The following is a 19,125-nucleotide window of genomic DNA, read 5'->3' on the forward strand; positions in this document are numbered from 1 at the left end:
AATGAGTTTCTAAAATACTAGAGTAGCAATGTCTTACAAAAGATTCTCAGAAATGCGTAACCACTTTTTTGTTCAAAAGACAATGTCAAGTCATATATTCGTTATGTCATTATGTATGTGAGATATGCCTGCAGGCATCTTCGAAGTGGCAACGCGTTGCTACCGTAAACTTCCAATCTAGTTACGTTAGTAACATAGAATATCATTGGTAATTAATTCAAAATTTTGACATAAGCCCTATACATTATCTATCAAACTCTTCATTAAATTGTTAAAGGTTAATCTTATAAATTTAAATATCTCTGAGTACGGCGCTATAAATTTTTTGACATTACTATATCACAATAGATATATCATTCTGTCTACTCTGGCTATATTGTGTATTTTTTGAATAGATAGTAATAAAACACCTTCAGCTGCATTTTTAAAATAAAATGAAGTATCGTTTTCGTGCATAATAACAGTAATAAAACGTTTTTATTGCATTTATAATTATATTTAATTTTAATTTTCAAGTTAAAATGTTTAATAAAGGAATATAATTTAATTTACAACGTTAAATGTATGTTGTCTTTATGATAATCCTAATTTTATATTGTTTTTTCTGTAACGTGATATTTTTCATTTCCTAAAAAAATCGTATAAAATATGTTAATAATTAATCATGAGTAACATTTAATGTGATATAATATCATATGCATGTTTGTGCTCATGTTATCTCTAAGAGATGATGCTTAAGACAATGTGTGGTGTGGGTAAATAATATAGATAATAAATAATAAGTTCCTCGGAGGAGGCCAAGGCGAAGGCAAAGGGCCCCGACGTCCAGAGTTCACGACTAAGGGCTCCCACACATATTATATACAGCATTGAGCATGTGAGACATGTTCAATACTTAAGGAGAGTACTCTGTACTTACTCGATTCTCATTATAATTATGTAATAAAATTAGGTACTTAATCTTTGACCAAATTTCCCTTTAAATAAATGAACCATGGACACTAAGTAAATTACGCGGCTATGCAAGTAGGCCGCATACTATGCGAACGGCGCGATGCGGCGGGCGGCGCGGCGTGCGCCATCAAAGAAACACCGCGTCGCCATAGTAAAAGGAGGGGAAGTAAGTTATCTTCATACAAAGGCACCTTCATGCAAGCCGCGCGCGGCGCGGCCTTTGTAAGAAGATAACTTACTTCCCCTCCTTTTACTATGGCGTCGCTAGCCTTCCCGCGCACGTTGTCCATGCGTTGCGTAAATAATTATGAATTTAACTTTAAACTACATTTACTCAGTGATCAAATGATATTATTTTTTTATATAATTTTATTTCATCTAATATATTATAGCCAAATATCACGTCCTCGAGTATTGAACATGTCTCACCAGACATACTGTATATTTTTTTTTTTTTATAAAAATAAGGGGGCAAACGAGCAAACAGGTCACCTGATGGAAAGCAACTACCGTCGCCCATGGACACTCGCAACATCAGAAGAGCTGCAGAAGAGGGAATACGCTCTATTCTTGAAGGTTTGCTGCGGGGCTAAAATGGTCGCTTTGAAGAATCATGATATGAATCATGATGTGATTCATTTTTCTTAAATCGCAAAATGCAACTCTGCTTACAATTCATTTCTGTATTTTTGAACTGATTTGATATTATTTTGTCAGTTTGACAGTTTTGACAATTCATTTGCTGAATTGATTGAGAGGAATTGCTAAATGTGACCATTTTAGCCCCGCAGGTCGTATTGATCGCATCCAGAAATGCTACTGATGACAGTTCATTCCAGCATAACATAACTACGAATTCGCATCGCATCGCTTGCGATGCGAAGAGAATTTTGTCGCAGATACTTGTATCTGCGACAAAATTCTCGTTACGATACGTTGCGACTTGCGATGCGAATTCGCAGTTTTGTGCGAAAGCCCTTAGCTGGGGAGTGGGGAGTTCGCGGTAACCTCCCGGGGACACCGTCGCCCAACACCACTAAAACTGGTTAAGGCTTAAGGCCGGCAACGCACTTGCAGCTCTTCTATTGTTGCGAGTATCCTTGGGCCACGGTAGTTGCTTTCCATCAGGTGACCCGTTTGCTCGTTTACCCTTTATTTTATTTTAAAAAACTTGAGAGGTGTCAAGGGGACACCCGGATGAATCGAAGTTCTAGTTTATTATATTTTCTTATCTACAAAAAACCTGTATGCACTCAAAAAATAAAACGAGCCAAGTGCGTGTCGGGCCACGCGCAATACAGGGTTCCGTAGTGACGCTAGTGTCTGTTTTCCCGAAGGGTGAAAACGGGACCCTATTACTAAGACTTCGATGTCTGTCGGTCTGTCCGTCCATCCGTCCGTCCGTCAGTTCGACCGTCCATCCGTCTGTCTGTCTCCAGGCTGTAACTCAAGAACTTCTGAAATTTTGACAGATTATGTTTGTACATAAATATTATCATAAATAATAATTATTATTTGGACATAAATAATAAGAATAAGCCTAGAAAGAATTGTAAAATATATTTTCTTGAATAATTCAAATAAAACATCAGTTTTATATTATATTATCTCCATTTATTGTAGACGGGAAATGAAATGGCCAAAACTTTTCTCCAAAAGTTTTCAACATTAAAAATAATTTCTAATTTCTTATTTACTTTATTCTTTTATAATTTTTGGGCACTTATAGACTCGTACATTTAGCACATAAAAAATGTTCAATAGAGAGAGTTTAAGATACAAAACGTATGACATCACACTATGGCGAACAGTGTTTTCGGCGCCATTTATGTGGCATATTTTTCAATCAACATTTTTATGGGTTTCTACTGTGTAAAATAATAAAATATTAGTTTCTTTTGTGTAAATAAATGATTAAGAAGCGATTAGCATGAAGAAAAAAGTAGGTCAAGTAGCCTATTATATAGTTGACACAAGATAAAGGCAGGAAACACAAATACTATACAATGAAATATAATAAAGATAATAATCATCTTTTTTTAAATTATATCTACAAAGTCTATTTTACATCACCAAAGAAATAAGGAAGCAGGAAATTAACGATTATAATTAAATTCTAAAAGTAATATTCTAATAATAGTATAAATGTCATTCAAGTCTCACTTTAAACACGCTAGGTTCAAACTTACTAAACAAAAGGACATTTATCACAGTTTTATTCATAACAAAACTATATTTTGATTTAAATCGACCCGTCGTCATTAGCGCATGATGTACTTTCAATTATGGAGTCGTTTATACTATATTATCCTTTTATGCCTCTTCACTCTCAAATAAGTCGGAATCACGTACATAATCTTAAAATTAATTGACAGTAAAAAAAAAAAGAAATATTGTAGGTACTATTAGTAAAATCTTTATAATATTATTGAATCTTTAGACACATAAGTCAATTTATCATTTTATTATCTTATATTAAAATATTCAATGTACTTACTTATAACAATTTCAATATTATGTATTCATATCAAAAACTACTTAAAACACATTGTTTAAAAATAAGTCAGTACGAATATCGACGTTGGAGATTAAAATTCAATATCAGCGCGCCTTGTACAGTGGCGGTTACGACGCTTGCCGCGTTCTTGGTAGGGCAAAAATGTATGAAGAAATTTGAGAGCGTTTCTTATTTTTCTTATAAATGGAAATGTTATATATTTTTATATACTGTTACGTGCTAGGGTTCGAAGGATTTGGAGAGAAATACCTGCTGACTCTCTTGTAGACTATACTTAGGTCACACAAGCACACACTAGGTCTAAACACTAATCACTAGGTCCAATCACTAAGCACTATCACTGTCCTAGGTCGTAGCCAAGTCATATGTTTCACTGGTTTACTCACTATTGATCACTTGTTTTCACTCCGAAGTCGCCTTGATGATAGCTCGTATCGAACTAAATTTCAGCCCGTCCTCCTGCAACTATTTATATGGGTCGAGGCGAGCCCTAGACTGTACGAGAACATTCCTTCCCGAATGTACACAATATACGTAAACAAGTAAACAGGTAAACAAGTAAACAAGTGTTGGACTTTTCTAGAAGGTGCGCGCAGGTAAACATACACCTAACGCCATCTAGTATTGAGTAGGGGATTTATGTTGTTGTGATGCCTCGATAAGTTTCGCTGGTTTGACGCTAGATGGCACTACGTGTCCGCATCCGTAACAATACAATATTTACCTATTCGTATAGGGGACTAAATAAGCAACAATTTTTTGTATATTTATTTTCCTTCATTCAGTGTATTTAGCTATAATGGTACCTAATCAAACCCCATTTTTTCAATGTTTTTCGATTATTGTGATGGATGGTATTTATGTGAAAATTTTGTATTTTTATTTATTTACTTCTTCAAATCTAATTACAATTTTATATTATGATATGCCTAAAAACTCTTGTCGAATTTGTCTAGACATACCGTTCTCAACTACTTATAACTATAACTAAACTAATAACAAATGAATGTAAATTATTACATAATTGTAACCATTCGAGTTAAATTGCATCGAGCGGGCAGATGGGACTTCATAACTGATTCATGTTCGCTGCGCTACTTGGTGCGTAAATACCTATTACCTTAAAATATAAAATTTTTATGGTGTAGACGTAGAGACCATATTATCTTTCATTTGAAACCCAAATATCTTCGCAGTGTGACTCCTAATTCTTTAAAATGGTACCTGAAAATCGCTGATATTTCTGAAAAAATGTTATAGCGTCCTAAAGAATAAACGTGAAATAAAAGATTTATTTATTTATTTATTGCTTCTATTATTTTTATATAATAATATATTTGTTTTTAATTTCCCAAGATCGACATCGATTTAACATACCATATAGAATCATAATAATCATCTTGTATTTACCATGGCCCATCATCTTTACAGAATTAAGTATTCTATCTGTATCATTTTGAGACCGAATCTTGCAATTTTTCTGTAAAAGTAAATAATAATAATAATAGAGACAAAGTCGTGAGCAACGACTGTATGTAATATAATTGCAACTGTAGATTATACGTAGAAAATGCCTGTGTTTATATAAAATGTTTCATTCCTCTTAGAAGTGACGGTCAGACGTGTTTTAAACACTTACTTATAGATAATAATAATAATATTATGTTTTAATATACACGGATACCGACTTATGTGAAGTCGTATTTTTAAGGAGTGTTATTCGTTTATATATTTTATTTATCTCGTGCGACTTTATTACGAACAAAAAAATTTTTTTTTACTTTACAAATACATAATATCATGGGTGAGTTTTATATTTATTTTGTAGAATTTTACTGTTATACACGAGAAATTTTGAAGGTACGGCTGAATAGATAGATAATTTCTTTCTTATTCCTCTTTTTACTACTGCTAAAAGGATAGAGAAATATTTTGGATGGCAACAAAAATACGGCTCACGCTTGTACTATCAAGGGCCTAGACAAGCGGTAAGCGATCATCGTAAACGCCAACGCCAACGCCATAAAATTTATGGGATTTGACATTAGTATTCGCTAGCGAAACAATGACTTATGTCAAATCGCATACATTTTGTTAGCGTTTACGATAACGCTTGCCACTTGTCTACTAGGGCAGAGAAGTTGATTCTTAGCCTACGTCGCATTATGTCGAACCAAGCCAACAGATCGCGACTTACATTGAATTGACATAACCCCACCAAATAACGTAGGTCCGCCATCTGACTATGAATCAATTTTTTCGATGGTACATCAGTTTTAGCGTAAACGATGCCGCAATATCTACACTTGGTGCTTAAAACATTATAATATAACGCACGATTACGCCCCTATAAAGATATTTTCGATAGTCATGACCTGAGCAAGAAATTATTTTGAAACACTGATGTGAACGTCCAGTCCCTCAAGTAATTAGTACACGGCTTTCAATTGACTGCTATTTGTTCCCTAAAAGTGCATCGCGAATTTCTAAATGTCGTAGAACAAAAGTTCTTCATTATATCCCCCTTTAGGCTTACTAGACGTCTTTATTTGAAACACCCTGTATAAGAGTGATTCAAGTGGTAAATTGTAATTATGATTATGAATACCTACTTAATTTAGTGTCCATACTATACTATGAGAATAATAATATATGAGAAATTCTGTGTGTCGGTTTGTCTGTTACCTCTTCACGCCCAAACCGCTGAACCGATTTTACTGGGCATGGAGATATTTTGAGTCCCGGGAAAGGACGTAGGATACTTTTTATCCCGGAAAAAGGTACGGTTCCCGCGGCATAAATGAATGTTGGCGCAATGGAGTGGCGGGCGTCATCTAGTTACGTATACGGCAAAACAATGTCTGCCAGGTCATGATAATAATAATATAATATGAACGCTGTTAACCCTCCGTGCACCACGTGATAAAAGTTACACCGTGCACCACGTGGGGTTTGTCAAACCCTAAGACTTATTTGGGCAAGGAATGAGTAATTTGTATTTATTTGTTCATTTTATTTCAAATATCTGTTTTTTGTCTATTTAATTGTAATATAAAACGATACTTACTAATATACGAATACTAATAATTACTAATAATTACTAATACGAAAGATAATTCCCATTTTTAATCCTATACACCCAAAAATTAAAATTTAGTAATCTTTTACCAAGTAAAACATAGACTCTTTTATGGTGAGCCCCAACAATTGAAAAGTTACCGTTTATTTCCCGTACTGCTTTAAAATTTAAAAACTAACTATATAAGGAATACAAATTGAATAATATTAACTTAATACAATCAGTCTACACGATATTCAGGCAAGTTGAAATCAGTACATTTTTTACAATGAAAGTGGGCACGGTATGTGTAAGCAAATGGGTCTATTATTGTGCTCACAACCGTATTTGAGTTTTTAATTTATCTTCCTGATACAATCTGAATACTTCTTTATTGATCTTGATAATTTTTCTGGTGGTCCAGGGGCTGCTTTGCCAAGAAGTTGGTGAAACCGCTTCAATAACCTCTTAGTATCCATGGTTTATATCTTTGCGATTTTTTAAATCTTCTTCTATGAAAATCATACTTAATTTGTTCATAAACCCGTCCACGAATGCTTATTAAATCGAATTGAATTCAAATATGAGAGAAAAATAGATTTTTTTACATTTCACAATACTCTGTCTATACAACTTTTTAACGACGCCCTGAACTACGTGGGGTTTGTGGGACCCCAACACACATTGTGTACGTCTGGTCGTTGCATCGGTGAAGAAAATCCTAAACTACTGCCGCCAAACGGTAAGGCAATGTCTTAACTCCAGCTACATAGAGCGTCAAAAAAATCACGCGATTATTAAAAAAGTTATGAAAATTTTTGTACTTCTGGGGATTGTCAGACCCCACGTGGTGCATGGAGGGTTAAGCATTTGTATATCACCTCCACAGACATAGATCAAGATAGATACCGCATGTCGCTCCATTTGTATGAAAACGAGCGTGTCACTTTTTTAGAGTTCCGTAGCCAAAGAGTAAAAACGGGACCCTATTACTGAGACTTCGATGTCTGTCCGTCTGTCTGTCTGTCTCCAGGCTGTAACTCAAGAACCGCTATAGCTAGACTTCTGAAATTTTCACAGGTTATGTATTTCTGGTGCGTCTATAACAACAAATACTAAAAACAAAATAAAGTTAATATTTAAGGGGGGGCTCCCATACAACAAACGTTCCTTTTTTGGTCTTTTTGGCTCGTAATCCATACTGGCAACATATAAACACTGGGGGTGCACCCATACAAAAAACACATTTGTTTCCCTATTTGCGCTCTATAACGGTACAGAAACTTCGTGCGCGAGTCCGACTCGCACTTGACCAATTTTTCCTACCTACTGTGACGTACCGATGATAAGAATCGTGTCCATTATCTTGGCCAAAGTTTCTATTTGAATTTCTCCAGCTCAATACGGCACTTTTAGGCATTTAGGCATTTTAAAAATTCAGACTAAAGAACCGACTTTCGAAAGAGCATTGCCCATCGTTTGGGAACGCGATATGGCACGTGAAGTACATACACATGCGGTATCTATCTTGATCTATGTCTGTGATCACCCCATATAAAAATTACGTATTGAGTTATGAATACAGACATGTTCTTTAGATCATTTATAACAAGAATGCTTTCATAACTCAACAAAAAAAATTGAGAGTTGTCAAGGGACACCTGAACGGAACGAAGTTATTTCTGATGTTAAAAAAACCTGTATGCATATTATACACTCAAAAAATATTTAAAAAAACGCCATCTATTGACGCCCAGGAATACTAACAACACGTCGCTGTTTATCCTCAAAAAACGCCATCTAGTTGACGCACAAGAATACTATCAATGCCCTCTGCCCCTAACATGCAGGTACCAATAAAAAGTGTCGAGGTCAATTAATATCGTTCTGTCTAGCCCCCTTTACGCCAAACGCGCGATAAGGAACTTCGTCCCAAAAAATGTTGTAATGAATATATTTGTCCAGGTGAGTGTGACGAGAGCGGCGTGGCGGCGCAGTATCGGGGCAAGTCGGTGTTCGTCATCGGTGGAAGTGGATTCCTCGGCAAAGTGGGTATTCCCCTTCCTGATCATTACATCAAAAATTTTAATTTGCCATCTCTGAATACATTATTTTCTTAAACAGGAAAATTTCTTTAATTTATTCCTTTAATGAGTTTTTTGTGATAAAATGAGTTTATAAATAGGTATTTTATTTTTTATTTACGTTTTATTTATATTTCGTATTTTTGTGGCTTGATTTACTGTTCTTTGACGGCCAAGGATTGCTTTTAAAAAAGAAAAGATTTTTAATGTTTAATCTGCCTCTCCACCATAGACAATCGGTACTTTTATTAATTATTGATTGTAGTTTTCCATATTTGAATAGAATGCTCAATGTCGATATTGATTATAAAAAAAAAACCCACGCAAGAAACATAATATTATACGTAGGAGTGCTACGAAACTTAAATACCAATGTCGTAGCCGGCTACGCGCGTAGCGGTGCTACGAGAGCCGCACGTAGCAGTGCTACGAGAATTTAAACTCCTCGGATAAAATGGAAGGAATGTGTAAGTGGGTGTGATTAACTTAAGAGGGCGACTAACGCAAAAATCAAACATCGTCCCTCTCTCTTCACACTCACCGCTCACGGGCGTCTTTCATAATATGCCAGGTGAAAAAAGTGGGCTATTCTAGTCCACACCGTGGGACGACCAATGATGTTTTATTAAAGATGGCGTATGCTCATACAAAGCGGTCCTCAGAATTTGTTCCTGTACGACATATATAAATACCTACCTCTGGTGTATCTATAAATTACAACAATGAATGCGACAGATAATACGTTACGAATTATATAGAAAAGTATTGCTATATACTTTGAGTTGCACATCGGCACGCATACGCGATTATTCTATTTCACACGATTATCTGTCCTTATCACGCTGCAGTTGTCGTCCGTATTTTCTATCCTTTTTTATTTTAATTTTTTGCATTAAATAATTTGTCGATAATGTTGGAAAACATCCAAATAAAAATTAATTACTAGATGTTTTCATGTACTTTCTTGTGGTACGTAACTTTTTCATCCTTTTTTACCTTATAGCTATAATTTTTGCATTTCCTAAAAACGCAGCTTGGCATTTTAAGTCAAAAACGTGACACAATGATATTCTAACGTGACACCTCGTCGCTTACTCGTTGCCAACATGCAACTAATTCAAAAGAAGGCACTTACCTTCATTTGGCCGTATCAGACTGTACGCGCTAGTGCGATATCTACCTTTTTTTAACCGACTTCCAAAAAGGAGAAGGTTACTCAATTCGACCGTATATAGGTCCTTTTTTTTATGTTTGTTCGCAGATATCTCCGCCGTTTGTGGACCGATTTTCAAAATTATTTTGTTCATACATACAGCCGTCATTTGGTACCATGGTCACCAAAGTGGTGATCTGATGATGCAATCCATGAGGAATCGAGGGGACTCCTTGAAATTTATATGGAAACACCTAGTGATTTTAACTTTTTCTGAAGGATTATGAGAATACGCTTCCAAAAAGTAACATTTTGCACCAGTGTATACCCTGGTTCCGAAGGTGCTGTACAGAACTCTTGAATGCTTATAGATACAAGTTCGGGGGGTCAGTGTTGTTTTCAAAACAAGAAGCATATACTACAATGCAAATTACTTTCATCATCATCATCGTCATCATCATCATCATCAACAGTACTATACTAAGTTAGTAATTAAAAGTGAATATCATAACGAAATTATTGTAACCTCAACTAAACATACAGATTTCGAATATCATTTAATTAATATGCGGGTGGCTTTGACCCCGCCCCCTACCTGAGGGGGCGCAGCACCCCCAAACCCGCCCACCTCCTGTAAATGTTGTCGCATCGTTAGTGTTGAGCTTTGCCCCCGACCCTTATTTGGGGGGGCTGCCCCCCGTCCTAGAAATGTTGCTTATAACAAAATGGTGTCGACTTTTAATTCTCCTCTTTTGGGAACAAACTAAGTTATTAATTAAAAGTGAATTTATTGTAACCTATATTAAACATATTATACTTTTTGAGTGTCATTTAATTACCATGTGGGGGGCTTCGCTCCCGGCCCATACTTGGGGGGGGGGGGGGTTTACATGCCCCCAAAAAGCAGGAAAACAGGGAAAATCATTTTATGGCAAAACAACATTTGCCGGGACAGCTAGTAATATATAAAATACAATCCACAGGACGTGACAACGTAATAATATGCTTAATGGAGATAGCTAAAAAGAGAAAAATAATTATTTTTAAACAAAAAATTTAAACCGACTTCCATAGTAAACTGCCTCTAAAAAGTATGAAGTAATAATTCTTACTCTATTTAAGTGTAATCCTATAAAGGGCACTTAAATAGAGTAAGAATTATTATTTCATACTTTTTAGAGGCAGTTTACTATGGAAGTCGGTTTAAATTTTTTGTTTAAAAATAATTATTATAATAGAATATCATAGACTACGCATAGACCTAGAAAAGTCTACATGCTTTGACGAGTCTGCGAGACGTGGACAACCGCTGGTATGTTAATCCCACATACCCCAGCCGATGCCTCCAACCGCCAGGGATGATAGAATTTTATACAATGTGTTAAAATATTAACTTAGTTTAATGCAGTATCTATGTCTATCTAGTATCTATGTTTAGAAAATGAAACAATTCGGGGCTTATAAAAATCAATTATAAAATCGACAATTTAGGGTTAGTTGTCCCCTTTATTAAGGTCTTTTTATGTTATCCGATACGATGTCGATACGATATCGATAAGTTTGTAATAGGTATATTCCACATTTCTTTGTCCTAATAAGGCTAACAAACTCGAAAAAGCTCAATTCTAAGTAACAATAGCGTTCGAGTAAAAATGTATTTCTTTTGTTTAAGGTACTCATAGAGAAACTCCTGTACAGTTGCGATGGGATAAACAAAGTATATGTTTTGATGCGAGATAATCGAAACGCATCAGCGCAGCAGAGACTCGACAAAATATTTCAATTACCAGTGAGTTTTTTTTTATTAACACACTAGCTGTTGCCCGCGACTACGTCCACGTGGACTTTAGTTTGTAGTTGTTCCCTTACATCGATTGAATAGTTTACGCGCAAATCATAAAAGTATATTGTGCGGTAACCGTAGATTTTCCGAGACAAAATGTATCCTATGTCCTTTTCTGGGACTCAAAGTATCTCTGCTTATATTAAACTAAGGCTTCGCCCGCGTAAATTAAGGCTTCGCCCGCGTAAATTAGGAATTTTACAGAAACCGTACATTTTCCCATAAAAAATAGCTATACTCACATCACGTGATCTACTCTAATATTTCCTTCCTTTCTAATATTTCCCCCGTTTTTCCCACATTTTCCTGAGTTTCTTCGGTCGTATTAGTCTTAGCGTGATAATATATTATAGTCTATAGCCTTACTCGATAAATGAGCTATCTAACACTGAAATAAGTTTTTAAATCGGACCTGTAGTTCCTGAGATTAGCGCGTTCAAGCAAACATACTTTCAGGTTTATAATATTAAGTATAGATTTTTTAAGTGATCGCTTGACAAACTCGAGTTTCGATCTAAAAGACTATGAAAAGTACCAATAACAGGGTCATAACAGGCTCATAACCATGGGACGATGTATGGTATAATATTATGGTAGTGATGATGATGATTATGAATGTAATTAGCATAGTAGCATATGCTTTCCGTTCTTAAAACAACGCCTTAATTCCCAAACTTGTATTTATAAAGAATCAGGAGTTCTCTCAGCACCTTCCGAACCACGGCATACCAGGTATACCTCGGTACAAAATCGTACTTGTTGGTACGAGTAGCATATACTTAGAATACTTCTCACGAAACCGAAGTCAACACATGTTTCCCTATAAATTTTGAGGAGTTCCATCGATTACTTATGGATCCCTCATCAGATCACCACTTATGTGAATATAATACCAAATTGGTATGATCTGGGGGCACGGCAGTGCCCCCGCCAAGTCGAGCAAAAAAGCGGCACGGTCGTACCATCCTTTTTATACTATATACCAAAAGAATAATTTTGAAAATCGGTTAACAAACGGCGGAGTAATCGTTGAACATAAAAAACGAACATAGCACCTCCCTCATTTTGAAATTGGGTTAAAATTGTAGCCTATGTGTTATTCTGATATATGAGCTATTTTATTGTAAAGTTTTATTAAAATCCGTTTAGTGGTTTTTGCGTGAAAGAGTAACAAACATCCATATATCCAAACAAACTTTCACCCTTATAATATTAGTAGGATATCAGCAAAATGTTGTGACCAAGGGTAATATGGATTCATTTCTATTTATACAGATACGTTGCATTTTTAATATAGTTAAAATTACCTAGGGCCTGTTTCACTACTTCCTGATAAGTGCCGGATAGGCTATCCACAACTTATTTGGCAGATGCTCCATACTCTATCTGTCAAGTTAATAAGTGGACCTGTTATATAACAGGCCCTTATAGTTTAATATTTAATATTGTATTCACAATATTTTATAACAGACATATTGAAAGACCATAAGTATGTTTTTCTGTCAATATGTATGTCTGTCGGTCTTCCTGATACCTAAATATTATATTAAAGTAAATTGAATTTGGTATAGACTATAGAATATAGACTAGACATTATGTGAGTAACGAGACATACGATAGCTTTTATTGATGAAACTGTGGTTTCCACGCGATAAGCTATTCATTTTTGGACTAATTGCTGGACCTACAACTTCCCAGCAACATCTATAGGTCTACCAGATTTCATTTTACATATTATCATTTTACTTGTGACTACAAAATCAATTCAACCATGAAATGAATTTCTATAAATAGAAAACAATTACCAAAAATTAAACAAAGAAACGTCATCATAATAATAGTTTTACTCCTCAAATAATTAATTTTATTATAAAACGAGCTTTTGCCCGCGGCTTCGCTCGCGTTAAGAAGTATTATTATATACAAACTTTCATTACCTATTCTAACCCCTTGGAGGTGGAATTGATCAAAATCCTTTTTTAAGGGATGCCTACGTCATATCATCTACCTGCATGCCAAATTTCAGCCCGATCGGTCCAGTGGTTTTGGCTGTGCGTTGATAGATCACAGTCAGTCACCTTTAAGTTTTATATACAGAGTGTAACAAAAATAAGTGATAATACTTTAGGGTGTGTACGTGTTCCTTGTAGAGAGTTCACTGTGAAAGTAGCAGCGCTGAAAGACGAAAAGTTTTTTTCACTTTTGTATGGGGAAACTCATGACGCTCGGGCCCTTGCCCATACAAAAGTGAAAAAAAATTTTCGTCTTTCAGCGCTGCTACTTTCATAGTGAACTCTCTACAAGGAACACGTACACACCCTAAAGTATTATCACTTTTTTTGTTACACCCTGTATATAGATAGACATTACATATGGAAGAAACTTTACATTACTCGCAAAAATATAGCCCATGTCCTTTCCTGTGGTCTATGTGTGTCTAATAATATACAATCGGTCCAGTAGTTCACGATATGAACACGATCAAACGAACAAACTTTAAGCTTTTTGTTATTTGTATAGATATCTTATCGTGCCTTTCAGGTTTTTTCGAGGTTGCAGAAGGAGAAACCATGGGCGATGGAAAAGGTTGCGGTGGTGACCGGCGACCTCACCTCCTGCAACCTGGGTCTGTCGGAAACAGATGAGGAGGAAATGATTGAGAAGGTATACCTTCATGAGGATTTTCTAAACTTTTACGCCGGCAACATAAGTAACGTATTTGTACCATCGAGAAAATTATTCATAGGCATTTGACAAAGTACAGACCTACGTAGTTTGGTCGGATTATATTAAAATTAATATGAGTCGTCATCGGGCGGCTAGGTTTGACGTAACGCGACCAACTGTTGTTATCGTTTCGGGCAAATACGGTATTTGGACTACGATGTTTTATTAAATTTTGTGACTTACCTCATGGGGGTGTCTATATGAATGTTAGTCTCATCTCATATTGTGTTGATCTATATTCCAGGCCGTAACGCCTTTGTGGTTCAGTGGCTTAGAGTGCAGCTCTCGACTCGGAGTTCGTGGGTTCGATTCCCGCGTTGGAAACAAGTTATTTCCAAGTTTGGTTAGGACAATGCAGGCTTATTGCCTGATTATCTGACAAGTAAGATGATCTATGCGTCGAATGGGCATGTAAAAAGTCGGTCCTGCGCCTGATCTCTCGCCAGTCGTGTCGGTCTTCTGTCACATTGGGTTATGAGAGTATAGGAATAGAGAGTGCTCTTGTGCACTGCGCACACACTTGGGCACTATAAAATTACTCCTGCGTAACTGGCCTGGTTTCAATGAAACCGTCATCGTAACAGGTGTGGGAGTTATTATTATTATATTCCAGGTGTCGTACGTATTCCACCTTGGCGCGACGGTGAATTTCAACGATCCTGTCGAGCTGATGTTCGACATCAACGTCGGCGGCACGGAGCGGGTCATGAACTTGTGCAAGCGGATGAAACGGTTACAGGTATGAAATTATTTGGTTTGGAAACTTAGTAATTGCGGATTTTTTAAAGTAAAACTTCTTTACGCACCATTGACTTAGAGTCAGTCCACAGGGCGCGTTGCGTCAGCGTTGCGTCGACGCAGCACTGCCGTTGCGTTGTTTTAAATACAAATAACCAAGTACAAATAACTGCGTCGTGACTGCAGCGCGCAACGCACACATGACGGACAGCAGCCCCCGAGACGAAGCGGGAGGGTGTTGACTGCTTCGTAATAACGCTGCGATGACGCAGCGCCCGTGTGGACAGGCTCAGGGAGTAAGCTGTGAGTGACGAGAGCGTTACGAAATTTATAATCGGGTGAGGCGAACGGACTTTACTTGGGGAGTAAGCTGGCAAAATATTATACGTGACGAGAACGTTACGACAGTGTGATCAAACAAGGCGAGCAGAGAGGTGCGCGCGCTGTTTAGTATATCTGTACATCTATACATCTATACATATAAATAAAATTGGAGTGTCTGTTTGTAATATTGAAAGAACCGTTTTTTACTAAATGCATATGAATGTAATAGGGTACAGACACCAAAACAACATTTTTTACAATTTTTGTCTGTATGTCTGTCTGTCTGTCTGTTTGTTCCGACTAATCTCTGAAATGGCTGGAGCAATTTTGACGGACTTTCTTAGGCACATAGCTGATGTAGTAAGGAATAACTTAGGCTACTTTTTAACCGACTTCCGATAAGGAGGAGGATATACTTAAATTTTTTTATAAAGGAATCTTAAAAAGGGGATTGTTTTTCTCTTTTTTATTATCTTTGTTATCACATTTTGCTGACGCGGACGAAGTCGCGAGCAACAGCTAGTTATGTAATATAATGTATATGTTACGCTCAAAGACCGAAAATGCTCAGTGAGCGGAAAAATAGCGTTGTGGTCACAATAAAACAGCCACGACGTGAAATTCGCGTTATGGTCTTTTTGCGATAGCCAGAACGCGTCGTGGCCGTTCTAATTACTAAAAACTTACTGCTTTAATATTACACACCTCTCTATCCGTATAATAAACTGCTGCTGGCGACAGTCAGCCGTCTATAACCAACAGCAGGCGTAGCATGGTCACTAAAATTTTACAGTAATAAGTCGTCATCATTTACCATATAAGTCTAAATTTACAGTATCTATATAATTTTATTTACAGAAATTCGTATATGTTTCGACGGCCTTTTCGAACTCGAACCATCAAGTGATAGAAGAAAGAATATATCCCTTACCGTTCACGTTGAATGCAATAAAAAAGCAGATACTAGGAGGTCTTTATCCAAAAGAAGTGGAAAAGCTACTCGGTAAGTTACTCGTTGTACTGTCAGAAAAGTCGATTTAGGCGTTTTGCAGACAACGGGGCGGGCTTTTTGCCCACGAAGCATTAGGTGCTTTGCATACGACGGGGCGGGGCGGGCCGGTCAATTTTGCTGCGTACGCCTGTCGATGTCTGCGGCTGCCCGCGCCGCGAATACAAAGCACACGCCATTTGCGTTACTGCATGTAAACTGGTTTGTGTGATCTATAACGGCGGGCAACCGCGGACATGCCGCGCTGCCAGTGCCTGCCGGGCACCTGCAGCGCGGTCTTTTTACCCTCTGTGTGCGTTGGTAATATAGGATTCCCTTTGTGCTATCTTTCGCGGCAAAATTGACCGGCCCGCCCCGCCCCATCTTGTGCAAAGCACCTATAGGCAAATGGCGGACCAACGTAATTTGGTCACGTTATGTCAAACCCAGCCGGCAGATCACGACTTACTTATATTGAATTACCTCGACCAAATGACGTAGGTCCATCAACTGCCCATGAATCAATTTCTTAAGCTGGTTTCAGACTACGCTATAATATAATAGCATATAGCACAAGAATATCGCGCACCATACATTATTACGGACCTGTTTACAAGCTGTACTGTACTACTTATATATTATAATATTATTATTTATTGGCTTGCTATACGCTATGTATGGTGCGCGATATTCTTGTGCTATGAGCTACTATATGCTATTATATTATAGCGTAGTCTAAAACCAGCTTTATGCTGGCTTCTCATGGCGCGTAATATAACGAGCCGCGCCGCTCCAGCTCGAGCCACGCGCCGTGAGAAGGGGTGGCTCGAGATGGCACGGGCTGGCTCGAGCTGGCGCGTGACACGCGGAGAAAATAAGGAATGCAAATCGACTCTTTCAGATGGCAGGCCCAACACGTACACGTTCACGAAGGCTATAGCTGAGGTGTACATCAACGACAACCGCGCACACGTGCCCTCGGTCATCGTTAGACCGTCTATAGGTATTTTTAAAGACTTTTTAAACTAGGTTCTTGTAAACTAAACACTTCTTTAAAATAAAACTTGAGAGGTATTAAGGGACACCCGGATGGAACGAATTTGCTTTTTATGAGAGAGAGAGAGAGAGAGACAGACAGAGAAACACGCGCATGCCGCAACTATAGCAAAAAGTGTCGTGCCAACTTTTCGTCTTATTTTTTCCATCTAGAACTTTTTCGCACGACAAGGAACTTTGTTCCAAAAATAAGTTTTGATCACTAATGGCCGCACTCGAGATGTTAAATAACTCTCTTTGAATTTGATGAAGATTTTGACAGAATTAATTATTATTATAATATGTCAAAATCTAAGTAAGTGTATTAAATATTAATTAAGGAATGACAAACACAATCCTAACTAGGAATGTCAGTCCTATAATATAATTAATCCACAATTAATCTAAGCTTATCATAATATTGTAACAATTTTTCTAAAATATTTTTCTAGTGTACCTACTTGTAAAGGTGAGCTAACTTTTGTTACTTTTACACTTTTTTCCCTTTAAAAAACTGAAATATACAATTAATAAATAAAATAATAAAAATATACGTAATAAAATATAAGATTGTACAAAAAGATAAGCAAAACTAAGTTATACTAGTTCAGACGTGAGAGAGCCATGCTTCGGCACGAATGGGCCGGCTCGACCGGAGAAATACCACGTCCTCACAGAAAACCGGCGTGAAACAGCGCTTGCGCTGTGTTTCGCCGAATGAGTGAGTTTACCGGAGGCCCAATCCCCTACCCTATTCCCTTCCCTACCCTCCCTTATTCCGTTCCCTTTCCATCCCTACCTTCCCCTATTACCCTATTCTCTCTTAAAAGGCCGGCAACGCACCTGCAGCTCTTCTGATGCTGCGAGTGTCCATGGGCGACGGAAGTTGCTTTCCATCAGGTGACCCGTTTGCTCGCTTGCCCCCTTATTTCATTTAAAAAAAAAAACTAGTTGACGTAAAGGAGTTCCCAGTATATAGTCCACTAGTCCAAAGTGGCAGCGCCGAAAGACCAACTTTTTTTTACTGTCGTATTGCAAATTCATGAAGCTGGGGCGCTTGCGTATACAAATTACAAAAAAAATGCTCTTTCAGCGCTGCTACTTTCACAGTAAACTCTATACAGGGGACACATACACACCCTAAAGTAATTATCACTTAGTTTTGTTACACCCTGTATAGGGGACACATATACACAACCTAAATTATAACACTTTAAAGTTTAGACACTTTTAAAGACACAACCGTTCTTTCCAAGTGGTGGCAAGTCTGAAAGAGCCAGTAGAGGGGTGGATAGACACCTGGTCAGGCGCGAACTCGGTCGTGTGGGGCATCGGGCTGGGGCTGACGAGAGCACTGCGGGGCAAGTACAGCAACGCGACAGACTTCATACCCGTGGACTACGTCATCAACCTCACCATCGTCGCAGCCACTACAGACTCTCATTGGTGAGTAGGGTGATTCTAAAAAGGGCAGCGGGGCTAAAATGGTCGCTTTGAAGAATCATGATATGAATCATAAAATGATTTATTTTTCTGAATTCGCAAAATGCAACTCTGCTTGCAATTAATTTCTGTATTTTTGTACTGATTTGACATTTGTCAGTTTGACAGTTTTGGCAATTCATTTGCTGAATTGATTGAGAGGAATTGCTAAATGTGACCATTTTAGCCCCGCAGGCCAAATCTGAAACTGTAAGTGTCTA

The 19,125-nt window shown here is 37.3% G+C and overlaps 1 protein-coding gene across 1 annotated transcript; it reads left to right on the forward strand.

The window, feature by feature from the left end:
- Positions 1 to 742: 742 nt before the first annotated feature.
- On the forward strand, positions 743 to 16,440 carry LOC121739696 (putative fatty acyl-CoA reductase CG5065). The gene is made up of 6 exons (XM_042132230.1): positions 743 to 755; positions 8,496 to 8,578; positions 11,440 to 11,556; positions 14,152 to 14,274; positions 14,951 to 15,076; positions 16,258 to 16,440. Exons 1-6 carry the CDS (start codon positions 743 to 745, stop codon positions 16,438 to 16,440), a joined length of 645 nt encoding a protein of 214 aa, XP_041988164.1.
- The last annotated feature ends 2,685 nt before the right edge of the window (positions 16,441 to 19,125 follow it).

This window comes from Aricia agestis, chromosome 2, assembly GCF_905147365.1.
Source record: "Aricia agestis chromosome 2, ilAriAges1.1, whole genome shotgun sequence".
Lineage (NCBI taxonomy): Eukaryota > Metazoa > Arthropoda > Insecta > Lepidoptera > Lycaenidae > Aricia > Aricia agestis.

Bases quoted from the DNA above. Each gene is read 5' to 3' on its own strand.
- LOC121739696 (XM_042132230.1), top strand. The intron at 11,557-14,151 runs GTGAGTTTTTTT...CGTGCCTTTCAG, and splicing joins ACAAAATATTTCAATTACCA to GTTTTTTCGAGGTTGCAGAA. The intron at 14,275-14,950 runs GTATACCTTCAT...ATTATATTCCAG, and splicing joins AGGAGGAAATGATTGAGAAG to GTGTCGTACGTATTCCACCT.